The 26336-nt window shown below is 52.2% G+C and overlaps 1 protein-coding gene across 1 annotated transcript in view; it reads left to right on the forward strand.

The window, feature by feature from the left end:
• The first annotated feature begins 14046 nt into the window (after window positions 1-14046).
• Window positions 14047-26336, forward strand: part of B4GALT5 (beta-1,4-galactosyltransferase 5) — a 40215-nt gene continuing 27925 nt past the window's right edge. Inside the window, exon 1 of the mRNA XM_040608639.1 lies at window positions 14047-14240. Within this exon, the coding sequence (XP_040464573.1) occupies window positions 14114-14240 (127 nt within the window). The 5' untranslated portion in view covers window positions 14047-14113. The remainder of the gene's footprint in view (window positions 14241-26336) is intronic.

Here is a 26336-nt window from a genome sequence, read left to right on the forward strand (position 1 = left end):
AAAGGGCGCTGGGAAGGGAATGTTCCCAAGGTCACTGTCATGTCACCTGCTGGCACTGCCAGTTAGGTGGCTGAATACACAGGCTGGGGAGACTGAACTCCTCCCTTTCCTTGGACATGGGGGTGGGGTGAGGTGTTCTTTGTTGAGAAGTAATGGCTGACTTCTCCAGCCCTGTTTGCCCTTCAGGAAAATGCAGCCCTCCTGACCCCAACCTCATTTCCTCATTTTTGGTACCAGATCCTTGTTCATGCTGGCTTGTGCCCTGCCACGCACCGACAACTCCGCTGGGTAGGCAGACACAGTCCCCATCCATGGAGCTGGCAGGCTTCCCAGCAGACAGGCTGTGCTGAGTGAATGGTTCAGACCCTGTCAAGTGAGGCCAGGAGGTGCAGCCCAGAGACAGGACATAGAGGAATTGTCCTTCCTCAGCTTTGCTTTTAAACAGCGAATTTTTTTGGACTGAGAGCTCAGGCATTTCATGTGTTTCAGAGCTGGTGCTGTGCTTGTGTGCCATGACTCATCCGAGTCTGCTCTCGCAGCAGTGTGTGATGGGCCTTCTGTCTCAAGACGTGACTCTCCCAGCATGAATGGGTTATGCTTAGTGACAGGCTTCAGCAGGAGGCAGTTGCTATTTTACAAATGCCTAAACTGAGGCACAGAGAGGCTGGAGAAACAGCCCTGAAATGGACAGCAAGTCAACAGGTGAGCTGGGAAGCACATCTCACAGCATGCCCTACCACCTGCCCTCTGACCAATGCTTTATCTGAAGACTCGAAAAGACTGGGGATATCTGGTCCCACTTTTTCACTCTAATCTCCCAGTAGACAGGTTTCTGTTTGTTTACTGGCACAGACAGCTCTCACTAACACCTTTCTTATCTGATGTTTGTGGCCACCACAGGCAGCCAGCCACACAGGCTCACCGCACCACAGGCTGAAGCCCAGCATTATGCAGCGCCATGGCCATGTCCTCTGCCAGGCCCAGGGATGCAGCTGCACTGTGTCAGGCCAGCAGGTCCTGCAGGCCCTGGGCCTTCTTTCCAGCAGTGGCCTCCAAATGCTTCTGCACGGTCAGAAAATGAGGGGAGAAGGCAGTGACAGCAAAGTACCACCCTTTTCCATATCTTCCTGAATGTCTTCCTCAAGTCAATGTAGTTTCTTCTTCAGAGGGCTGTTAAATGTTTAATTTCAAACATGCATTGCAAGTTCAAGCCTCCCGCAGCCTGTGACAGGTGTGATTTCTGGAGTGTATCTATTTGGTACATGTGTATCTATCCCAGAATTTGATGGCATGTTGCATGTGTGCATGTATAGAGGGGACGACAGGGAAAGAAGATGCCAACAGTAGAAACCATCATTTGTAAATTAAGAAAGACAAACAAAATAACCAAGAACGGAAAAATCAATTATGGTCAGACTAGAATTAGAATTTAAAAAACCAACACCTGCCTCTTCTCCTACACAAAGCCAGCAGAGGCTGTAAGCAGAACTCTTGAGAGACAAAGAGCAGGGCAAGCAGATGCAGTCCTGCTCCTGATAGCCTCCAGCTACTCTTCAGCATTTTGAAATTGTGGAAACGTATAGTATCTGCAGCTTCCTCTAGCAGCCAGTCCCCTGTTTGCATCGGGCTGTGAGCAGAACCACCTCCTTTTCTGTTCTGGACCTGGCTGCCCCAGCTTCCTTGGATGTGTGTCCATGCACTGCGAGGGACCATGAGTGTTGTGTCCGCCTTCGCCCTCGATGGCCATGCAGCAGCTGCTTCCCGGACAGAAGCCATTCATCACCCGGGAGGTGAAACCTGAATACCAGCTGCAGGAAGCTTGGCCTTGCATGTCCTCTGCCTTCCTCTCTCCCACAGCGGTTCTTCACTGCCTGCCCCTCCAATGGGGGTTGTTTGTAATGCTGAATACCTTTTTGCTGAGGGCAGTGTTTAGGTATTCTCTGAATTACATTCTTGTTGGCATAGACATTAAAAATTCTTCCTCCTTCCTTGCTGCAGACTATCCTGAAAGCCCTTCCGGCAGTGGGAATTAACAAATCTTTGTGACAACTCTGATAAACAGACTGTGTTGTTAGCTGGATTACAGTTACTGGTACTAGACCCAAATGAGTCCAAGTATCCGTTGTACTGGTGAGAAGCATCTGCTGTGACATGTCTACAAACAAACGGCAATGGTAAAAGAGAACAACTGTACAAACTGCATTTCTCGCTCGGAGCAGTAGCCTGGAGCTGCTGGGCACTCCCAGGACTTGTCACCTCACGCTTACACGAGCAGCCTGCTCTTGAGCTGCCTCCGATACCTGCCAGCCCTTGCGGGAGGCAGCGCAGGGCCCTTCCAAGAAGGATGCCAATCTTCTCTGCCCTTTGCCAGTAATGGGATGGCATGGCAAAGGCAGCTGGGACACAGGGAGGCACCTGGGGTGGGCACCCCAAAGTGTGATTTAATGACAGCATGCACACAGATGTCCCACCAGCTGGGTGCTTCTGCTCAGTAGCCCTGATGCAGCCAGAGTGCTGTTTAGCAGATTGTTGGGAATCCAAGCAGTAGGACCTAGATTTTTTGGTAGGCTCTGTTACCCTGCCCATGGTGCCTCTGCTGGGAGAAGTTACTTGCAAGTATCCAGTTCAGTATCCAGCAAAGTGATAGCAGAGAGAAAAACAGTAATCTGAATGTGCTGACTCCTGCTCTAACTAGTAAACCATGTTTTCTCTCATGTCTTCTTTCCATCAGAAGCAGCTGGTGGTGATTTTTATGAGCACTCTTCTGAAGTGTCTCCCTAGAAGAATGTTCTGCTGCTTCTGATATCTCTGTAATCCCTCATCAGGACAGCAATTGGTTTGTTGATAAAACACAGCTCCTGTTCACACCTACTCCACAAATCGCTTTTGATACACAACATGAAGGCCCCATATCATAGAGCAGGGCATCCCTTCCCATGGCTATGTGGCCTGCCTTGCCCTGGGTAGAGCAACATTGCTTCTGCAGCCAGGAGCAGAGATAGGAGAAGTACAGATTTAAGAGAGTTAAAATGAAAAAGCAACAATAACAGAGATTTAACACTGGCAAGAGTGGTAACCATCTCATAGGAAAGGGGGGAAACATGACAAAAGAAGCAGAAAGGCTAAATGGAAGGAAACTTATGTAGCTGTGGTGGGCTGGTAAGCACCCACCCAAGTTGTTCACTCCCCTCCGGTGGGATGGGGGAAAGAATCAGAAGGGCGAAAGTGAGAAAAAACTAGTGGATTGAGACATAATTTAATAAGTGAAGCAAAGCTGCATGAGCAAGCAAAGCAAATTAAGGAATTCATTCACTGCTTACCATCAGCAGGCAGGTGTTCGACCATTCCTAGCAAAGCAAAAGAGGTCACTTGGGAAGACAAACACCATAACCTCAAACATCCCCCTTTCCTCCTCCTGTCCATGAGTTTTTATTGCTGAGCACAACATCCTATGGCATGGAATACCCCTTTGGTAACTGGGGGTCAGCTGTCCTGGCTGTTTGTCTCCCCCTCAGCTTCTCACCACCCCCAGCCTCCTTGTTGAGAGGGCAGAGTAGGAAAAAGAAAAAAAAAGCCTTGATGCTGTGCCAGCCCTGCTCAGCAGTAGGTAAAACACTGCGGTGTTATCAGCACTGGTTTAGTCACAGATCCAAAACACAGCACCCGACCAGAGCCTCTGAAGAAAATCCACTCCCCCCCAGCCAGACCCCCTCCAGCAGCACTGGAGGAGGAGAGCCTGGTGAAAACAGACCAAGAGCTGAGGGCATGGGAATTGTTTCTTTCCTTGGCAAGGCCATTCTCCTTGGATCCTTTCTTCCCAAGAAGAGCTCAGCTCTGGCAGCCTCCTTTCACCCCCGCAATGACCCTTCTGATAGCTCCATCTGCCCCTTCTCTCTGCCACATCCATCCAGCCTTGGTACACGAATTGAAGGGGATGCCTCACCCATCGCCACGGTGCTGCTGCCCATGTCTCTCCCTAGCTGTGGGGCGAGACGAAGCTGTAACCCAGCGGCTCCCCCTGCTCTGAAAGCCAAGGGAAAGCCTGAGGGTCAGGCCTTCGGCTGATGCCTCCAATGAATTTCAGAGACACTGCCAGAAAAATGGCTGCATGGTCTCAGAGTTTCAGCTGGGATGTACAACATCTCACCCCTCTGTCCTAGCAAAGCAGTACTGGCTCAAAGAGATCAGTGCTGTTCTAAACCTAGAAATCTGCAGTGCTAGTGAAAATGTTAACAAAAAGTGTTTGTTTAGTTCAAAATACCCTTACAAACTAAACAGCTTAAATCCATGTTGTGTACAATGAACTGCACACTGTAAAAAAAATTTTTTTCTTGGTTTATCTGAGAAAAATATGCCCATGGCAAAGCCAAGTTTGGTTTGTTGTTGTAACTAGGCACCCTTCTTAGCAAACTTGCCTGCTAGCCGCCGTCAGCTGTTGTGAATAACTAATGCAGGTTGCATAAGATGAGAAACTCTGTGAACCTGGCTGAAACCAGCTGTCATGCTGGTAATGCAGGGAGTACCTCTCTTCCCTGTGAATCATGAGGTGGCGATTGTTTAGGGACACATAGCAGTTAGGGCCAGAAGAGCCAGTAGGTCATCGCCACTGGCCACCTCTCTATCACAGACCATGTAATACAGCTGTAAAACTCTGTAATGAACCTCATAGCTTGTGTTTCAGGAAGGTAGGATGTTGGCTGACACAGAGATTCCACAGAATTACACTTCTTTAACTAGGTGACAGCGAGAAATAAAGAAACTACAACTTCCACTTTTGCTATTACAAAATTAATCCCAGCCTTTAATTGGAATATTTCTGTCTGCAGTTACATCATGTAGTCACTCAGGTTGTTCATAACAAGCAAATATGAGCCCTGGTGTCTTGATTAAATTCCAGGTTAGATGATTGCGTTCTGCTTTGCTACAGTTTCCACCATTCCCGTACCAGCTGGTGATGCTCTGCCTTTCCTGCCCTGCCCTGCCCTGTGATCTGGGGTCATTCTGTGCTGTCAGCTGCAGACCCTGGCATGGGCTTGGGCTGACGTCTTGAGCTCACCAGAGGAAATATCAGCACAGGCTCAGCCTGATCATGGATTGCAGCCCTTGTTCCTGTTCTTCAGATGGATACATAGCACACACAGAGCCACATGTGCAAAACCAAACCAATCTGGCTGGCAGCCACGGTGCCACCGCCAAATGGTGCCATGTTGCAGTATCCGGGTTGGCACAGACAACCCCGTCACACCAAAAACGTGGTGTCCATCAGGAAATGCTCTGCCTCTTTCAAGGCCCACCCTGCGATGACTGCCGTCTTTCCCTGTGGGTGAATGGGACCTCTGCCATTCCGTGTGGGGAACCAGGGCTGGTGCCTTTTTTTGTGGCTTTACTGGGCAGATGGTTTGTACACACTTAGCAAATCCATTGCACGCAAAAGGTGCTGATCCATCACACGCATGTACGCAGCTGCACAGCACCTCTACAATAAATCTGATCCTTCCAGAAGGTGTTAGTCTTGCAGCAGATTCACTATGTGATGGACAGAATAACGCTGTGCTTCTTCCTGTTTTTTGCTGTGTGTGGCAGCACAGCTGGGGCTGTCGTACAGCGGTGCCAACCAGCTTGCAGATCCCGGACTGCTGTAAATAACTCTTCTCTCCAGGTACAACGTCTGGGCTGAAAAAGAGCATGTATCTTGGGAAATGCAGGCAGGCAGCAAGCTTGCCTAGGGGGATGGCTGCAGTTTGGAAATAAGTCACTTCCGGGTGCCTGAGGATCCTTGCACTGACGGTATTGAATCAATACCTATTTCACTGCTATAGGCAGGGTCCTGCTTATGTCAACAGCTGATGCTTCAAAGCATTAAGTAATTAGAAAAATGAACTGCCCTGTAGAGTAAGATATGCAGTGGAGTAAAGATCTATTTAAACCAGATTGTTGTGACGGATGCTGTGCAAACCTCAGAGGCCACTCAAGAGATACTTTGCCCTTGAATTCTGTGGAGAAGGAAGGACAAGAGATGTGCACGTGGCACCTCCTGGCCTTGCGTGAAGGTCATCACAGGGATGACTCTGGTGAGCGTTTTCCAGAACCAGTACTGCAAAGACAGTGTGTGAGCAGTGGTGCGGGTGCTGCTTTGTGCAGGTGTGTGTCCTGCCCTTGGTGGCAGCTCAGCTCTTTGACTCCAGCCCTGTACTGTAGAAATCACTCATTTACTTTATTTTGCTCAGTAAGCCAGGCCAATACCCTGGGAATGGGCAAGCTGAGCCCTTGCCCTTGCTTCACGCTGGACTTCTGCAAGCAGCAGCATCTGTAGAGCCCTGCATGCTGGGGGCCTGGGGCGGTTTATAGTTTGCAACCCCGTATTCAGAGTCCTGTTATAGCTGTTACAAACAATCCTGCTGGCCCTGAGTTTCACTTTCTGCTCCATGCTAGGGATTTTCTGGTTGTTAATTTTTCAGAGGCACCCAGCACAGCTGAGTAATGCAGGGAAGCAGCCTCAGACTGCCTGAGCGTGGAGGAAGTTACACATTTGGCATTCGAGAAAATGTATGCAAATAGCTTTTCCAAGGCGTTCTCATCATCATCCATGTTGAAAGCAATTAAACCTCCCTCAGAGTGACACTTCTATGCAAAAAACATTGTACAGCACGTCGCCAAACTCCAGCACAGCCAAATAAATCATCGGAGGCAACGATTCTGGGCTATGAACTGTTGCTCTCCAGATGAGGTATAAATCAGTTGCAGCAGCAAGAGCAGCAGCTGTTCTTAGAGCTGGTAAAGGTCTCTTTAGCTTGACTTCACCTTTTCTGCTCTTGGTCACGCTCGCTTCTGCAAAGATTTCAGAGTCAGATATTTATAGAGCAACAGCAGGAGTCCCATTGGAAACAGGAACAAAATCAAGCATGACAGAAAATCATTAGGATTTCCTCAGAATAAAATAAATATAGCAAAGGTGCAAATGCTCCTTCGGGGAAAAATAAAAGCATACAGCACAAGTGGTGCCAGCGCCAAAAGCAGGCGGTAATTAAGCCTAGAGGAGAGGGAACCCGAAAGGGTGGTGTTGATGGTTCTAGCAGATCGCTCGCACGGGCTGAGCTGCTTCCCAAGCCTTGATTCAGCACATGCCTAAGCCGTGCTGAAGTTGGTGACTTTTAAGCAGGTATTTGAGTGCTTTGTTGAATTGCAGGTTACAGGGAAGGGGAGCGTGGCCACCATGCATGCCTCTCACCCAGCACTGTCACCAATGTGCAGCCCACTATGCAGTGTGTCAGTGTTACCTGCCTCGTGTCAGCACCACAGCAGTGCTCTACACGGGAGAACATCCTGAGTATGGTCCTGCCTGGTACCCACGCAGTGCAGCCGGCAGGTCCCCCGGAGCTCTGCAGTGGCCATGACCAGGAGCTTTTTCCATGTCTACGTTACAGCTCATCACAGCAAACATTTAGCCAGGCAGTCACCACTTCGGGACTGCTGCGGGAGCAGGGGGCAGCAGGGCCAGCCTTCCAGCCCTATGGTTTTCGTAGGGAAGTGAGTGACATGGGGACCTGGAAAACAAATGCCCAAGGTCCTGTTGGCTGTGGAGGGCAAAGCAAGCCTCCCCTCATCAGACCAAGCTCAGCAGGAATCACTTTGTGCAACGTTCACCACACTGCTTCTGAGCGACAAACCCCAAAACGAGCCCGACCTTGCTATGATTTTAAAAGAAATGAAAGGCTGCACTTGTTTTAAGAAAGTCCTACAAGCCTTTTCCCTGTACATCAAAGGGCAATGACTACAGAGGCAAAGCCTGGGTAGTCAAGAGGTTCAGCTCTTTGCCTTTTTAATTAAATATTTATTCCACTTAATCAAAATCCAGGCTGGGAAGAAGGTTAAGGTGGCTGGAAGCCTTTACACGTTATTCCAGCAAAATATCTAAATATATTCACAGAATTAATTGGGACTCAGCTGTGTGGCTGGAAGCATGAGGAGGCATCCAGAATGGAGCCGTCTCGTCGGGTCACCTGGGTAGTTTGCGCTGGTCAGCGATAGAGTGGAAATGGTTAAAATCCCCTCAGCTGCAGCTCTTGAAGGTAATGGGCATTTTCTGCTGCACAGCAGAATTTATATTCTATATTTAAAACACGGTATTTAACATAGCTGGAAGGTTCTTATTCACCACACAACTGTCTTCCCCGCTTGGGAATCCAATTAAGCTGTTGGCCTTTGCAAGTTACTTTTGCATTATGTAATTATGAGTTAATAGAAAGCAATTTCCTCTGAACTGTTCTTTGTTCCTGGTTGTCCTTGTCCCCAGATTTCTGGAAGGCAGTCACATTTCTACATGGTGTGAAGTCCTGAAATCATTTTTACAGGTGGCTTCAATACAGGCAGAGTTTGATCCCATTTTCTTGCCTCTGCTGTTAGTTTTGAAATCCAGCTGAATGTCTGAATAGTCCAGATGTTTCTTTTCCATCGCTATCACCTGGCAGGAGTTAGGCAGGGTTTCACCTCTGCCTGCACTGCCCTTTCATCTGGTTTTTCCCGATGTCCTTACAATCAGACCAGGGAAGAGCAGTGTTTGTTCTTCCATACCGTCCACAAACAAGGCTGGCCCCAGTGGAGAATTTCCTGGCACCCCCATCTCGACCTCCTGGTGTGCCGAAGATGGCCTATTTATTTTCTGACTTTTAGACAGTTCGGGCTGTTTGACAGTATTTTAGCCCAGCCATCATCATAACTTTTTGAGATGTAGAAAATATTTTGTTAAATGACATTTGAAAAGCTTTGTTAAATGACATTTGAAAATCTGGATAAGGGACTTACACTAAATTATGCAATAATTTTACTTCTTGTCTGCTGAAGTTTCCTTCCTTGCGAAATTTTGGAAAGTACAGCCTGATGTATTCCCTCAACAGAATATTTAGATCCCAAGGCATTTTATGAGCTTTACACAAGACCACTTTGACTGGGATAGATCATCAGCCTCCAGAGGTAGGCTGATGCAAACAGAGGCAACGAAATCAATTGAATCTCTGCAAAGTGCCATGACAAGCTTAATATTTTAGCCTACTTTTCTGATGACAGCCACCTTCCAACTGAACATGAAGCTCTGCAAAATGATTTCTGTCGATATTGCCTCCTTTTGGGAGCTATGACACATCTATTGACTGTGGTAGAATGAGCAGTCCCTATGGTTAGTCACGTGTACAGGTGCTATTAAGATCAGAGCCCTAACAGCCTTGTTAGAAAGTGTAGTGGGTGGCATAATCTGAGAACTGGTCTACAGTAATTCTGCTGGCAAGGAGCACCTTGCAGTGTTCAGTTGAGTTTTTTCATCTTAATAAACAAATATCTGCCTTTGGTTTCCTTTCTGCTGCTGCCGACACATTGACGTGAGATAAAACAGCAGCACTCGTGGGTGGCAGTGGTCTTAACAGCCAAAAATGCCAGGGCCACTTAGGTGTGCTCTTATTGCCAAATTAAGTACACACCCTGTTGTGTCTTTTTGAAAAACCTGCTGCATCAATAATTATGTCTATGATCTGGCACACAGCAAACGATATGCTGAGTGAGTATTTATTGCATACTCTGTGTCTGTGGGTGTAAATGTAGAAAATATTTACATTCCTACTGTGCATCCTCTGTATCTTGCTCCTGCTCAAAGCTGGTGATGACACTGCGTTGGCTTTAAATGGAGCTGGAGCAAGCCCTGTGTTGCAAAGAGACTTTTAGTAAAAAACAGAGGGAGCACATTGTTTTCGTAAAGCCGAGAGCTGGTCAGCATCTACTCCACCCCAAGTGTCCGTCTCTGAGTGACACAGCTCAGGCTCCCACTTTGCTCACAAACCATCTGGCAGCAGAAACTCCAGGGAAGATCTAAAGCAAACAGCATTGCTGAGCAGCTGGAGGGCTGACATGGTGCAATGCTGACTGTCCTCACCTTTAAGTAGAGGCATTTTCCTAATCACAGGATGGAGTCTATTCTGGAAAGTCTCTACCATTGGGGCTGCAGGTGCCAGAAGCTCTGGAGACTATGACAAAGACTGCAAAACACTAGTGAGGGCTGTGACATCCTTGCTACAATCTGTTATTTGCTGAAGTGGCAGAACAAAGATTATCCTCCCAGATTAGACAGTCCGCGTCAAGCCTTTGCATAAAGTGGCAATAAAAGGTGTGTGGTTGAAGTGGAGCAGCCCTTTAATGACTGTTTCAACCCCAAAACTGAGGATTAGGTTCCCCACAGCAGCTGTTTTACATGGCTGCCTGCTCTGGGGCCAGGTCCTGCGTGTGGCTCTGCTGCTAACCCTGCTGTGCAGCGCTCCCCAGCCCTGCCTGCTCCCCGCTGGCCCTTGGGAGCATGTGACACCATCCTTCAGAGGTCCGAGACCTTGGGGTACTTACTGGGCAGGTGAGTTTGCTCCTTGCAGGGTGCAGGGCAGCCCCTGGTCACCCTCTCCCATAGTGGCTCCGATGCTCTCGCAGCTGGGCACAGGATCTGGCCCTGCCAGACGTCTGCCCATCCTGGCCATGCCAGTGTTCATCAGGAGTGAGCAATTATAGCTTCCAGGCTGGTCTCCCACACACAGCGCTTGAGCAACTGTGTTGGTGCCACTGTGAATATGCAGCTCCAGCCTCTCCAGACCGTGCGTGGTGCAATAGTGCCTGTACTGTCCCTCCAAGCACCGCACTTGCACTGGGGCACCCCCAAGCCATCAAAACAGAGCTCTCCCTCCAGTGATGCAGAATGCCTTTTATGTGGAGACGTGCTTTAAGGGTGCAGCTACATCTTCTTGTGAGCGTAGGTGCGCTGGCAGGACCTGTCCCTCCATTCCTGCTCATGGCCACACAGCAAGAGATCTTACCTTCCCCTTCAGGCTGCTGGCAAAGCTGCTCACACAAGCCCTCCTTAAAGTGTCTCAGGCACCATCCATATGTTAAACTCTGCAGAAAATGGGACTTGGCTTATCCACCTCAGGCTGGGAGGGCTGGAGTAGCAGGTGCAGGCTGGAGCAGGGCAGGCAGAGGAAGGTGGTGGGACCGAGCCAGGACTCCCTGGGCATGAGCCACCCACACGCTCCCTGCAACAGCCCTGCTCAGAAGTGCTCCCACCCCAAAGTCCTCACCTGGCCCTGTGGAATGATCTGAGACTTGTAAATCTCTCTTCCTGTTGTTTTTCATTTTATTTTATTGGAAGAGGGCAAAGGGAGGGAGAATGGCTTTGGCTGGTGTTTCTATTCCCTTAGTGGAGAGGCAGGATGGGGAGAAGAGGGAAAGAGGGAGTAAGCAAAAAAAAAAAAGGGTTGGGGTGGGGAAAGTGAAGCGGGCTGAGTGGGACTGAGCTGAGCCCTGGGAGAGGGAGAGGTGAGGTGAGTCAGAGCCAGGGCAGCAGGGCAGGCATGCCCCAGCATGGCTCCAGGGCTTCCCTGGCTTCACTCCTCCGTGACAGTCCCCATTGCGGCAGCCTGGGTCTGGGAGCGAGTTTCTGGGTGGCTCCTCCAGCAATGTCATTGCTAATTAAATATGTTTAAAAGGTTAGATTATTGGTTGTGACGATGTCTCACCTTTGACGATGTCTGCATCAAACAAATCATAAACCAAGCAAGAAATCTTGAGTTTCCTTGACCGAGGCATCCTTTTAGGAGTTGGATAAAAGGTATTTTGCAAACAGCAGTTCCAGCCACCACTTGGCCGTGCAGTTCTGCTGGAGTATTGTGGGCTCCCAGAAATTAATAGGGCTCAGGGTTTAGTTTATTTCAGTTAAGGTGGTGATGGAGTGGCAATTCTGGAAAAGAAGAACAAGTACCAGCTTCCTTGTTCCTGAAGTTAATGCAGCTCACACAGCCTCTTCAGGGAAATCCCTGCTTTCCTCCTCAGCCTTCTAGCTCTTGAGGGTCTTCTGCCCTTGAGATCCTTCTGCACCTTGGCACATTAAGAAAATTAATGCCTTACCTTTTAAAGAGAGATTTCTACTTATCCCTGCTCTTTTTTACTTTATCTTTGTTTTTTATCTCCTCTCTCTTCTGAGAACCTATGTCTCTAACAGGAACATGTTTGTCTCCCATTTGTCAAACATGGGAACTGTTTTCTTCATTTGCCCTTACTGCATCCAGGCTGGAAGGGGGGCTAATCCTTCCTGGAATTACTGTAATATACAGCTGTACCTGGAGAATCCTTTATCCCAGCGTCTGGCCCCTGGCTGACATGGGGCTGGCGCTGGGCACCCCCCAGCCCACAGCCAGGCAGTCACCGTCTGGCTGGGTCAGAAGTCTGGATTGAGCAATGCCGCGCTCCCTGCTGGGGAGAGGCTCACCCTGGGGCGCGGAAGCAGTTGGGGACACACTGGACATGTCCCAGCAGACAGTCTGTCCCCATCTCCCACCCCACAGCCCGCCGTTACGGGAGGTGCCCCTGCCTTTGCTGCCCACCCTGGGTGGAGGTGGCCAGCCTCTGCCTGCATGCCTGATCCACAGCCCTGCATCCCGCCCTTGGCTGGGAGCCCGGGCTCAGTTTTCTCAGCTCTGTCTGTCGATGAAATACAGAATTACCTCTCCCTCTGGCCTCCCCTGAATGAAGTCTGAGTTGCACTGATCCTGCAGTCATAAATGAGGCAAAAATCACAGCTCCATGGGCTGGACTGGGCCCCATCTGCTCTGCAGCTACTTCTGGCTCCCCTGATGGGGATGGCGTTTCTTCCAGTTTTTCATTTTCAGGCATCTCCGTATCTCCTTCCAACTCCTCCTACACACAACAGAGGAACTGCCCAGAAACATGTGCAAAACTGCTTAATTACTCTTTAACCAATGGGGCTGCTGATTGCTGCTGGTGCTGATCATTGCACTGACCGTGATGGCTTCGCCCCATCTTCACTTCTGCCCATCTGTGCCCATCACCTCCTCCCAGGCTGCGCCTCCTGCGCAGTGTCTGGGGGGCACACAGCACTCATCCGAACAGACCCCTGCTGCCTGGTGGGCTGAGTGTCCTTGCTCTCCTGCGGCTGGGTGTCTCAGGTTCATTACCAGGTGTCCCAGGACCATGGCTGGGTGCCCTGAGCCATTGTCAAGTGTCTTGGGGCCATTGCTGGGTGTTCCAGGCATATGGATGAATGTCCCTGGACCATTGCTGAGTGTCTCAGATTCATTGCAGGGTGTCCCAGGGCCATTGCTGAGGCTCAGGGGCTATTGCTGGGTGTCCCAGGGCCATCAGTGGTACCCCAGGACCATGGCTGGGTGTCCTAATGTCATTGCTGGGTGTCCCAGGACCATTGCTGGGTATGTCAAGACCATCTGCATGTGTCCCAGGACCATGGCTGAGCATGTTGAGGCCACTGCCTGGTGCCCCAGGGCCATCAGTTTTGCCCAGATCTGTGGTCAGGTGTCCCTGGGTCACTGCCGGGTGTCCTGGGGTCCACGGCCAGGTGTCGTGGGGCCGTCAGGGGTGCCCAGGTCGATAGCTGGGTGTCCCTGAGTCACTGCCCAGAGTCCCAGGGCCATCAAGATGTGCCCAGTCCATCATAAGGTGTTGTTGGTTCACTGTCTGGTGTCCTGGGGCCATCAGTCGTGCCCACATCTGTGGTCAGGTGTCCCTGGGTCACCGCCCGTGGTCCTGGGGTCCACAGCTAGGTGCCCCAGGGCCATCAGGGGTGCCCAGGTCCATGACCAGGTGTCCTTGGGTCACTGCCCGGGGCCCCAGGGTCCACAGCCAGGCGTCCTGGGGCCACCAGGGGTGCCCAGGTCCATGACCAGGTGTCCCTGGGGCGCTGCCCGGTGTCGCGGGACCACCAGGGGTGCCCAGGTCCGTGGCCGGGTGTCCCCAGGACCACAGCGGGGCCGCAGGGTGCCCGGCAGCCGCGGGGGGCCGGGGGGGCGGTCTCTGCCGCGGATCCCCCGGCGCTGCAGCGGCGGCGGCGGCGGGAGTTTGCTGCCGGTCCCCGGGCGCCCCGCCCCGCCCCGCGCCTCCCGCCCCGCCCCGCCCCGCCCCGCCCCGCCGCGGCTCATTCATGCGGCGGCGCTGGGCGCGGGCGGCGGCTCGGAGCGGCCCAGGCGCGGCGCCTCCCGCCGGGCCTCGGCGCATGTGAGCGGCGGCGGCGGTAGCAGGGCGGCGGCAGCAGCAGGGCGGCGGCGGCGCCGCATCGGCCATGCGGTGGCACCGCGGCCCCCGCTGTGCCTGGCGGCTGCTGCCCCGGCGCTCGCTGCTGGCCGCGCTCTTCCTCTTCTCGCTCTCTTCCTCCTTCCTCTACTTCGTCTATGTGGCGCCGGGCATCGGTAAGCGGCGGGCCGAGGCCCGGGGCGCGGGGAGGGGGCACGCCGTCTCCCACTGGAAACGCTGAGTAATCCGCGGAGGGGGGGGCGGCATCCCCGGCGGCCGCTGCCCCGAGAGGGACGGCCCGGGCCCGGCGGCCCCGGCTGCGGCTCCGCGGTGCCCCGGGGCTCGGCGCGGCAGCGCGTCCTCGCCCCGCTGCGGGGCTGGGGGAGCCCGGGGGTGGGGGGCTCCCCCCGGGGGGGCGCCCGCTCGTGCCTCTCAGGGTGGGCACACGGAAGGGTGACGGGAGGTGCCGGCCGCGCTCCCCGCGGGCTTCCCCGGGCCGTGGCGCTGCCGGAGCCGGGCGGGGGGCAGCGAGCCTGGCAGCCTCCTGCCTGCCTCCTGCCTGCGAGTTTGTTTTGAAGAAGTGGAGCGTTGTCCAAGTGCTTGTGGTCTAAACTCGCTCTCTGGCGGAAATCCTAATCTTTTTGTCAAGTGGGAAGATGGGAAGTGTGTGTTTCGGAAGGAGCGCGCGCTCCTTCCTATCGTCTTTTCCTCAGCGTGCTTCGCGGGGGCCCCGGTATCAAAATGGCCAGTGCCTGGCGGCGGGGCCAGCGGGGCTGCGTGCCCATCTCCCCTGAGATACGGGAAGACTCGTTCCTCAGAAAGCAGCTGTTGTCTTGATATGGTGTGTCTTGTTTCTGTGAGGAGCCAAGGCTCGCGGTTTGGCCTTCAACCAAACTTTGGCAACAATTTATTTCTATGAAAACAACCCTTTCAAAAGAAATCTTGCGGATGGGAGTTTCTCCTTGAAATGTCATTGGTATTGCTCATGCCATTCCTAGCTTGGACATCCCATGGAGACCTTTGTGTGATTTCCAAGGTGACTTCTGTGGGTTTTTATTAACGGATGGTGTCCCATGGCTGCCAGTGGGCTTTGGGAGCCTTTCCTGGGGCTGGGTAGGGGCTGGCTGGTGTGCGAAGACCTGCTCATGGGGCTCATGTCTGGGCAGAGCCTGGGTGAGGCTGGGCATCCCTGTGGTGGCCCAGGGCTTTGCTGTCCCCACAGGCAGGCCACCGAGCTCCTGGCCACTGTCCTGCAGGCTGGCCTCGGAGCTGCTGAGCTGCTCTCCTGCATGTGTTGGAGGACATGGTGCTGTGGGTGGTGCAGCTGCTGCTTGCTCCCTCTGTAAACACAGCTGGACTTGTCCTGTTCTTGCGCTGCTGTGGGGCCGGCAGTTGTATCAGATGCATCCCGCAGCCCTTTGTGGGGCAGGCCCAAGGGATGCCTTCTCCAAGAGCTGTGGTGTGGGTGTTGACAGACTTCCCTGGGCCCAGAGGGAATAGCTTTTTAGAAATAGTACAGTTTAAGAAGGAAACTTCTCTTATAAGGGTGGTTTTGTTCCTTTTTTAGAGTTGTCTAATTCATTTTGTGCCTCTTCTGCATGGTTGCCAGTTCTAGAGGTGCTGGAGATGCTGTAGGGTATAAAAAGCTGTTTAAAACCAGCTTTGGGCCCAGAGGCCTTTTCCTAAGTGGACCTTGGATAGTGTGGTCATGTCCCACCCAGTGTTATCACTATCTCTGATGCTGGAAGAAGAGGCAGGGAGGTGAAGGTGGTCCCTTTCCCCACCCACCCATGGATTTCAGTGGTGTTCTGAGTCATCTCCCCATCAGGTGACAGAAGATCTGCTTCCTGGTTTGGTTTTTTTTTTTCTCTCCCTCTTTCAGCCGAAAGTGTTCACTCATGAAAACCCAGCCCCAGTATTCCTGGGGTGGCTGGGCTTGTCCTCCCAGTGCTTGAAGAGAGTTTGTGTTCAGGCCAGAGTGGTGAGGAGAAGCTTGGAAGAAAAGGAAATGAGAGGACATGAGCAGAGCTGGGGACTTTAATAAACTGTATGGCATGTGACGGAGAGATGTTGTCAGCAGGGTGTTCTGGAGGCCTTTGGCCTGCCTGCCGCCACCTTGGTGTGGTGGGGTAGGGCTGGGCTGGTTTTCTCCAGCCACTGAAGGGCCTGGAGAAGCTTCTGTCCTAAAACTGTCTGTTGCAGGACATGCTGGAGAAGCGGCTGAAGAAGGATTTGCAGCTCATCAGCTAAAGCACAGGCAGAGGAGTGATGAATCCATTACTTGATCATACATCAGTTAAAAAGGAAAAAGTCCAAATAAACATGACATGATGCTGCAAGTGAGCTTGAACCTGCTGGAGCCTGGGCCTGGAAGGGCTTTCATCTGTGTGGTGCCACAGGCTGCTGGGGAGGGTCTGTTACAGCAGACCCCTGCTTGTGGGGATCAGCAGCTGGTGCTGCCAGGGCTGGAGCCAGCCTGCCGTGTCTGGACAGTGTCAGCCCCATGGCGTGGGGGACGGCCCTGCGAGGGGAGTTAGGGTCTAGGCATCCCTGCAGTAGGATGTGCTGTCACTGTGGCAGAGGGCAGAGCTGGGCCAAGCCTGTCCCTGAGCCCCTCATTTGAGGGGGCAAAAACTCATCAGCATTGTTAAGGCTTGTTGTGTTTGAGCAGTTGTGCGCCAGTGCCAGGAGAAAACTGGGACAGTTGCACTTCTGGGTGCTGTCTCAGCGCATTGGCGTGGAGCTGGCGTGCTTGCCGGCTCTCTTGTCGGCTGGAAAACTGCTCCTGGTGCCCTTTGGAGGTGGGAAAGGCGAGGCCAGCCTGGGCTCTGGGTTGCCTACCCCAGCGCTGGCCTGTTGCCCGGCTGGCTGTTGTGCTTGGCTCCCTGCAGCCCAGGTAATGCCAGCGTGCCCTCCGTCTGCTTGAGACGGAAAAGCAGGAAGAAATTCGTGTTTACTGTCAGCAAATCACCACACTTGGTACCCAGAGAGTCCAGAGCTCTTGGGGCTTATGTCTGTATTGTGCCTGGGTTTGTGATGACTGGGGTAGCTCCTTATTTCTGTTCTTCACTGAGGTTTCCTCCCGTGGAACTGAGATTTTCTTGTGGCATCAGGTTTGTGCAGAGGGATCAAATGTGAACACCCAGTGCTGCCTCTTTCCCTGCACTCGCATCCCATGTCTGGGTGTCCTCCCCACGCATCACCCTGAGAACTTACATCCCCGTGCTCCCACAGCCACCTCAGAAAGTAAATTACCAGGGACCCAGCTGATGGCACAAATACAGAAGGCTGCCCTTTTATTCGATGCTATTCCCTGGCGCTCACTTGCTTTTGTCCCTGCTGTGGCTGGGGTGATTATGTGGGTCTGTCTCATCGTGGCCATTGTGCGCTGGATGAGACTGCCAATTGTTCTGCTCCGCAGCGAGCTGGGGCTGAGGCATGCCGGGGCTGGTGGAGATGAAGCGGCTGGAGGCTCCAGGAGATGCTCTCCTATCTGCATGGGTCCCCGCTCCTCCTAGAGAAGCCTCACCAGGCAGCAGGTATGAGGCGATGCTGTATGGGTGGGGAGCTTGCTTTTCCTTGCTCTGAAGTCTTGTGAGTGGCAGCAGCAGGGTAAAGAGCTGTGAGGCAGACTGTTTTAATTACAAGAAGTTGCACTGGCCTTGTCTCTGGAATAAGCAGAGCTTGGCGCTGGGTGAACTGTTTTGGCTCACTCTGGGGTCCAGCAGGCACCTCAGCAGGTTTTTTTTGCAGCGCTCGTTGCTGGCGTTGAGGCTTTTGCCCTCCTGGGACAGCCACCCTGCGTGCTTCTCGCTTCTCCAGAAGGAATGTGAAGAAGTGGGCTTGCCAGAGTTGTTCTGGTGTGGTGGTTCATCCAGCTTTCCTAAAAATGTCAGCTTTTGTGCTCTTTTAATAGGGCCTAGGAAATCAGGGGAATTCCTTCGTGCAGCTGGAACAGTAATGCTTTGACAAGCTGCGTGCACTGCAAGCTGCTGTTTCATCTTGATAACTCGCTACAACAGTACGAATTTCTCAGGCCTTGGACTTGGCCCTCGCAGAGAGGGTGGTTGCTGCGTGGCTGGGAGCAGCGAGGTCAGGGACTTTCCTCGGTGCTTGGGTAGCTGTCCTTGGCTTTTCCCTTGTCCCTCCAGACACTGGAGTCTTTTTTTTTTTTAATTATTATTTTTAAATTTTTTTAAAACTTGAGTTTGCACTGGAGTCTTATTTGATTGAATCTGATGCAGGAAAATAATGCTGAGAAATTATTGGGTGAGAGACTATTACCTTTGTGAGACAGCTGTAATTCGCTCTGGCTTTACTTCCCCAAAGCTTATTTGGAATTGCTCCCCATTAGTCGTACGGGACACGAAGTAGCAGCGTTATCCCTGGATTACCTTTATGGCACAAGAACTTGATTTTGATAGTCAGGAGTGCTTTGAAATGATATTGCTTCACGCTGTGTTTGGGTAGACAGCAGAGCAGTACTGTGCAGACCAGAAGCTTCCTTTGTACAGCTTGCTTGTGGCTTTGGTCCCTTTCAAGAACATTATATGGCTGGATGTGGCTGATCCAGTTTGGTGGTTTAATGCATCAGCCTGACAAATTTTAGCACAGAGAAGATCCACGGGTGAAAATGCCAAAAGATTTTGCTGCTGCCAGTTTGCCCCAGATTGAGGGGACCATGGCACTGTGAGGAGTGGGTGAGTTGCCCTTGGTGTCAAGGAACAGAGGAAAAGTAGTGGCCGTGGTCCCAGGAGAGGAGATGGCACGGTGGGGACACAGAGCTGGGGCTGGTGAGCCCTCGAATGACAGAATTGTTTAGATTGGAAAAAAAACTTTTAAGATCATTGAGTCCAACTGTTAACCCAGCACTGCCAAGTCCATCACTAAACCGTGTCCCTAAGTGCCACATCTATGTGTTTTTTGAGTACCTCCAGGGATGGTGACTCCACTGCTCCCTGGGCAGCCTGTTTCAATGCTTGATAGCCCTTTCAGTGAAGAAATTTTTCCTAATATCCAGTGTAAACCTCCTTGGCACAACCTGAGGCCATTTCCTCTTGTCTTGCTGCTTTTTACTTGGGGGAAGAGACCGACACCAAGTCTGGGCGAGGGGAGTGGGGAGGTCATATGGGGGAATGGGTACCTGCTGCTGTACCTTCTGTGCACCTCTCGTGGGGATGCCATCAGGACTAGCACGGTTAGACTGAGCGGCCGGTGGAGAGAAAGGCAGAAGGGGGCTGGCAGTGCAGAGTCCTGAGCGAGGGGGCAGGGGTTGCTGGTACCCAGCTCATCAGAGAAACACTGGTGCGCTGTGGTGGCCTTGGCTCGGCTGGGCAGAGGCTGGGTGCAGGTGTCCTTCTGGGCTTGCCACGTGGCTGGGCACTGCCTGAGCTGGGACAGAAGGTGAAGGTGCAGCATGGAATAATGACGCGAGGTTTGTGCGGCGGTAGCCCTGGCTCTTATCTTCTGAGCCTTCCCTCAGCAGTGTAAGGGAGTATGGTACCTCACTGAAACACCAACAGTGCTGCCCTCCTCCACCCTCTCTGCCTGAAAGATCTGCCAAGCAGCATTTCACAACCAAAGTAAGGAACAGCCCAGTTCCTCAGCATATCCTACTGAGGTTTTTGCAGTCATCGGATCCAGCAGTGACTGGGGGTAGTAAGAAATCCTCAGGTGCTCCTAGATGCAGTAACTTGAGCTCAGGATCTCCTGTGCTGTGCATGGAAGGAGACTGGTGGTGGCTGTGGGCTGCTCCTTTGGTAGCACCACTTTTTTCCAGCACTGAGCCTCCTCAGAGGCAGATGCAGGCAGGAGAGCAACTGAGGCCCTGCTTGCACATTGCTGCTCCTGTGCTAATGCATCCAAAGTGCTGGTGGTGCAGAGCATTGGCTGGAGACCACCTTTTGATCAAGGCTAACAAATTACAAGATTTATGTGAGGGCAGGTGAATTACTGGACTTTCTTTGCCTGTAAGCACCTGTGTTGTCTGTCAGGCACATCTGGTTTGGGTTATCTTGCTGGTGGCTCACAGGGTGTTGCAACTGCAGGGAGGATGTGAAGAATTTGTCTCATCTGCCTACCTCTGGAAGGCCTGGCTTCTGGAAGCTGCTCAGCAGTCACAAAACCTTACAGGTACTGGTTCATTCCTGCAAATTAAATGCTTCGAAACTTGATGTTCTGCCACAGACCAAACCTTAAAGGAAAGCCATTAGTGCTGTCAGCCCAGGCTTCCAAGAGACCTGATCTGCATGGGCTTGGGAGGCCATGGAAGGCTGGGGCTTCACCGGGTACTCAGCCACTTCAGCTGGCTGCTGGCTTGGGGGGAGATAAGGGCTCCGACACTGCTGGTTTGTTTCCTGAGCTGATCGGCTGACTTTTCCAGGTGGACTCATTAATTGTATTAACTCGGCAGCATCTGCTCTGCAGGGTACAGTGGAACACCCAGGGGACGACTGCAGGGAATGGAGATGAGCAATGTGGGGAGCTGTATGTTTGCACTTGTTCCTATTTGAATGCTGTTACTGTTAGTGGATTTTAATATCCAAGCAGTGCATGGAGTCTTAAAATGCTTAATTTTATTTGAACTTCTGGGGAATATCACAGGGCTGGCACTGGTGACCCTCAAGCAGTGGTGCTGGCTGGGGCTGCTGTGCTGCTGGCTGGGTAGGACTGCAGAGCCCTCAGCTCTCCCTGTGGCAGCATCAAGGGATGAATAGTCTGGAAGAGAAACTGATATGTAGCTATACAGAGTGAGAAAATCTTTCCTTGAACAGCTTTATTTTTCAAGCATCATTGTTACAATAGAATGCATTTACTTTGACAAAACCTTTGCTGGGTTAGTTTAGTAAAGTTGATTTTCATACTAGCTTTTTCTTTGCATTTGCATTTTGACTGTTGTTCTGGCTGTGGTTTTGTCTGACAGCATTTTGAATGCTGGTGTGTTAGGGTGGTTAATGTGTGTTTGAAGGTTTTCTAGCACTTGCTGTAAATACTGTGGGTATTAGTCCTGTTTTGAGAGATGGAGCAGAAAATGTATAGTGGACTGTGCTGCTGAAATGCAAAGAAAAAACCCCAAATCAGAAAATTTTGAGAGTTGTTTGTGGGTGTGTTTTTGAGAACATTAAAAATGCCAGGGCTTTTTGGAGCTGCTCTTATTTTGAAAGGAAAGGTAGACCACAAAGCTGAGGGGTGATATCAGTGCCTGGCAGGAAAACTGTTCTTGGCCATCCTCATCTGCTACTTGGAAAGGTCCCAGGGGTGATGGAGGGACAGCATGTGTAACCCCCATCCTGGTGACTGGCAGGGCAGCGGAGCCCTTTTTCTGTTACAGAAGGAATTTTCTGGGGCTTGCAGGTTGTGCTCAAACCTAAAGAGGAACAGGCTGTTGTGCCTGGGGGGCAGGCAGGTTTGGGGAATCCCATGTGCTCTGTAGTGACCTGTGGGTGTGTTGTATAAAGCCGCAAGCTTTAGTACACCTTATTTGACACTTTGTTTTTCCAAGGCATGTAAATACTACTTCAGGGGTACAAGAAGCTCAGCTTGTTCGTCCCTCCTGGCTACATGGAGGAGGCAAGGGGGTTAGTGCTTGCTTGGGCTGGGCTTTAGCGGAAAGTCTGTGGCCATGTTGTTTGTGACTTCCTAAAGCTCATTTTTGTAGGTTTTTGGTTTTGAGGTGCAAAACCAATGGGCTCTTTCCTTTGCAAACCTGTGGTTGTGTGTGGCATGGCTGGGCTGAGGCAAGTGCCTCCAGCGTCCTTGCCCTGTGCATGGGTCTTGCCCTGGGGCCCCTCTGAAGACGCTGGCAGGGTGCTGGCCAGCCCCCCTTGCAGCAGAGGGGACCCCAACCTGGGTACCCATCCCTTCCCCCCCAGCTCTTGCTGCAAGGGAGAGGCTGCTTGCAGGGGATTTGGGTTCAAATAGCACTATGGGTATTTTTTTTTCCCTCCAGTTTGTGTCTTGGTTTCCCTGCTTGGTGAGAGCCGGTTGTTAGAAAGCCGCTGTTTTCCTGCCCCGGTGAGCAGGCACATGTCTGCACGGTGCTTGCTTGGGCTGTGTGCTCCCAGCCTGCTGCGAGAGGGCTGCGTGTGAGATGGCGCCTGCAAAGCTCTTCCCTCCGTGTGCCTTTCTAACCTGCCAGGTAAATGTTCGGAGGTATTTCTGCATGGAGGATGCCACGGCACACGTAATGGAAGTAAGCAAATACAGGCAAAAAAACCCATCACACAGCTGCAGGTTGGCCTATGGTATAAGCAGTCTTCAGCCAGTGTTTGCTTGCATATCTAGGGAATTTTATGGCAAAGTAATTGATCGGTTTTACTTGAATGCTATTGTCGTACAGATGATCAAAGGAACGTCTTGAATCCTGGCACTGTTAGCTACCTTCCTTGCTTTGGAGAGGCCAGGGACCAAGCTGTGCTGAAACTTTATAAATATGCTGATATGCTGCCAAAAGGCTCCTGTGCAGGGATCAGAGGGTTACGCTGCAACAACGAGGACAAGCTGGTGGAGGTCTGTGTCATGTCTGTGATGGGGGAGCCTGTACTCTTAATTTATGGTGTCTCCCCTCAGCAGCAGGTTGGGAGAGGCTATGTCTTGAGCAAGGATTTTGGATGGGAAGTGGTGAAGACTGCTATGCGAATGCCAATGTTTATGAAGTGCCTCTGGAAAAAAAATATGTGTACAAAGCATACAGAGTAGAAGAGGAAAGCAAACACTGCAGTGCACCAGGTAGTCAAGTCCTAACTGATTTTTTTTTTTTCCCTCTCCCTCACTGACCTGGCAGGAAAAGGAAAGGGTTTCAGTCCTGTTTCCTGCCTTTCATGTCCCTGTGTGGCATGTGGCCGTGGCGTGGGAGCCTTGGGCACGTTGCGCAATGGCTGCTCTTGCTAAAACACCCGGCAGCGTGGCCAGGGCTCTGCTGGGGGGCTGCTTGGGGTGCAAAGCAACGAGGGGAAGCTGCTGGGAGTCTGCAAGTGATGCACCGACCACAGCTAAATAAACCTGCTAAAATGGCTGTCTTACACAGCAGGAAAGCCCAGGGCTGTCCTAGCTTGAAACTAGTGTGGGCCATGCCCAAGGCGTGTGGCATGTTCTGCGCTAGGGTTGCAGCAACCTGCTTTGGGGGAGAAAACTGGATATTAAGGTCCTGTCGGCAAACATGGTGTTCCCTTGGAGCTGGGGACCCTCGGGAGGTGCATGGGGTGGCCCCCAGCCGCAGCAGCCCCACGAGCGCAGCAGCTCCCGCAGGAGTGTGAAATGATTCCACACATGCAGTTCGCTCTTATTCTGCAGTCATATTTTTTTCCCCCTCAGTGTTTTTCCAACTCATGTCTTGCTGCCAGAGTCCATATTAATAATGCATGACTTTTTTTTTTTTTTTTATGGTGCTTCCTTCCCAGCGTCCCTTTCAGCTGCTGAGTCAGAGAAGATTGTTATAGCAGCAACCTCTGAAGCGGTGAAATGCCCCTGCAATGCTCAACTGCTGTCATTTATCATCCCGGCTCCTCTGCAGGCAGCCCTTTCCCTTGCTGGGCTCTGGGTGAGGATACCAATGCCAAAAGGCTGGTTCCCCCTACGCCAGCTGGTGACTGGCAAGATCTGCTCTGCTGAGCCTTCCTGGCTAGTATTTGATTAAAGCAGTTACTGTCTCTGACTGCTTTTTTGGTTTGTTTGTTTTGAAATCCTGTGAGGGTTGTTTTCTCTCTTCCCCCCAACCCGATCTGCAGAGACTCTGCTTTGGGATCATGCCCAAGATTCCCCCCAAGTAATTTTTAAATCGTAGTTTTTTTCCTCCTCCCTGCATTCCCCCTGAGATCTGTGCCTGAGCTTTTTAAGGTAATTGAGATGACAGAAACCACATAACGTATTAACATGGTTAAATTAACTTAAAATCCTTCAGTGGACGTTGAAACGTGCCTGGCTGCTGCGGGAAGCTGTAGAGCTGTTAATGCAGCACGGAGCAGGGCTTTGCGGGGCTCCTGCCTCTGGGTTGGGATCGGCCCTGGGGGGGAAATCACCACCCCTCAGAGCCGGTCCCCACCTGTTGGGTCCGACACCTGGAGGGGAATAGGGAGCAGCAGTGCTTTCCAGAGAATTTGTCTTCTAATGACTCAAATAATAAATATGCTGTAGTCTTTGGAGCTGATCTCTCCTGTCCCATGTCCCAACAGAATTTTCTCTTTGGATGGAACTGGTGGGGAGTGGGGTCATACAGCTTCAGGCTGGGAAGGAGCATCCTTGGGGCTGGGAAACAGCATCTTCATAGTCTACTTCTGTGGGCTTTGAAAGACTCACCTGTTATATAAATATATATATGTTTATAGAGTTATCCCAGAGCCAAGCAAGAGAGGAACAGGCTTGCCTGGGGCAGGAGGGTTTCTTTTTGCCAGACTTCCCCAACTGCCTTGTTCCCCCATGTCTCGCTGCTGGGGATGGCATGAACATGCGTGCACCCACACTGGCATCTGCGCTGGGAAGTGCAGAGGAGTTGGAGAGAGGCAGCCTGGGACCCAGCAGGGAAGTGGTGCTGCTTTTCCTCCTCAGCTGGTGAGCGATGCCACCCTTGGGAGCGGGCTGTGCGTGCGAGGCAGACCCTGGCTGCGTGCCTGTATCTCGCCCAGAGCCAGGCTCTTGCCTGTCTGGCATGGGGAAAGTTGCCCTTGCTGTGGCACGCTTCCCACGCAGCAGCCGGGCCTTTCTGCTAATGCCCTGCGAACGCCGTGCCACAGATCCATTCGTCCCGAGGAAGGGGAGGCGTGACCAGCGTATCCTGCGCTCCAGCCTGGCTCCCTCGCTCGGGGCCAGTGATTGTGCTGGTGTGACCAGTGCTGAGTGGCGTTCCTATGGAGTCTGTGCTGGGACCAGTGCTGTTCAGCATCTTTGTCAGTGACGTGGACAGTGGGATCAAGTGCACCCTTGGCAAGTTTGCCAGTGACAGTGAGCTGTGTAGTGTGGTTGATGTGCTGGAGGGAAGGACGTGCAGAGGGACCTGGAGAGGCTTGGATGGTGGGGCCGAGCAAACCTCGTGAAGTTCAGCAAGGCCAAGTGCAAGATCTTGTATGTGGGATGGGGCAGTCCCCAGCAGCAACACAGGCTGAGCAGAGAGCGGATTGAGAGCAGCCCTGTGGAGGAGGACTTGGGGGTGCTGGTCAGTAAAAAACTGAATATGAGCCAGCAATGGCTGTTTGCAGCCCAGAAAACCAGCCGTGTCCTGGGCTGCACCAGAAGAAGTGTGACCAGCAGGTCGAGCGAGGCGATTCTCCCCCTCTGCTCTGCTCTTGTGAGACATCCCCCCCCCCCCCCCAGTGCTGCGTTCAGCTCTGGGGCCCCCAGCGTTAAGAAGGACATGGACCTGCTGGAGCGAGTCCAGAGGAGGCCACGAAGATGGGCAGAGGGCTGGAGCACCTCTCCTGGGATGAGGGGCTGAGAGAGCTGGGGTTGTTCAGCCTGGAGAAGTGAAGGCTCTGGGGAGACCTTACAGCTCCTGCCGGTACCTAAAGGGGCTGACAGGAAAGCTGGCGAGGGGCTTGTCACAAGGGCACGTGGCGATAGGACAAGGGGGAATGGGTTTAAACTGAAAGAGGGTAGATTTAGGTTAGATATCAGGAAGAAATTCTTCACTGTGAGGGTGGTGAGACCCTGGAACAGGCTGCCCAGAGCAGCTGTGGCTGCCCCATCCCTGGAAGTGCTCAAGGCCAGGCTGGATGGGGCTGGGAGCAACTGGTCTAGTGGAAGGTGTCCCTGCCCATGGCTGGGCGTTGGAACCCGGTGATCTTTAGGGTCCCTTCCAACCCAAACCATTCTATGATTTCTTTTGCTGTAGTTTTTTTGTTGTTTGTTTTTTTTTTAATATTTTTTTTTAGAGCTTTGCTGGCTGTTGGATGCTCATTGTCCTGGCCATGGGGTGAGCCTGGAAGTGGTCTCCCTGTGTCCTCCAGCGGGTAGCCGACAAGCTCTTTCCCTGGGTGGCTTTTGCCAGTTACAGGGAGAAGCTTTATGGAAGGGTCTTGTGAACTTCTGCACCTTGAATCCATATGGGCTTGCTGGGGCAGTGGTGGCAAGCAGTGCACCTTCTTGCTGTGGTTGCCAGCTGCCCCAGTGCTTCTGCCTGCCTGGGCTGTGTCCCCGAGGGGCACTGTCACGCTGGAGGCAGCCTGGCTTGCCTGGCAGTGAAACGCAACGCCACCCACAACTAGTGAGATGAGCGACTTGCTTCTCGGCTAACAAGATTTAGGTGGATTATGCTATGTATTTAATCAAGGGCTAAGCTCATT

Source organism: Falco naumanni, chromosome 10, assembly GCF_017639655.2.
Source record: "Falco naumanni isolate bFalNau1 chromosome 10, bFalNau1.pat, whole genome shotgun sequence".
NCBI lineage: Eukaryota > Metazoa > Chordata > Aves > Falconiformes > Falconidae > Falco > Falco naumanni.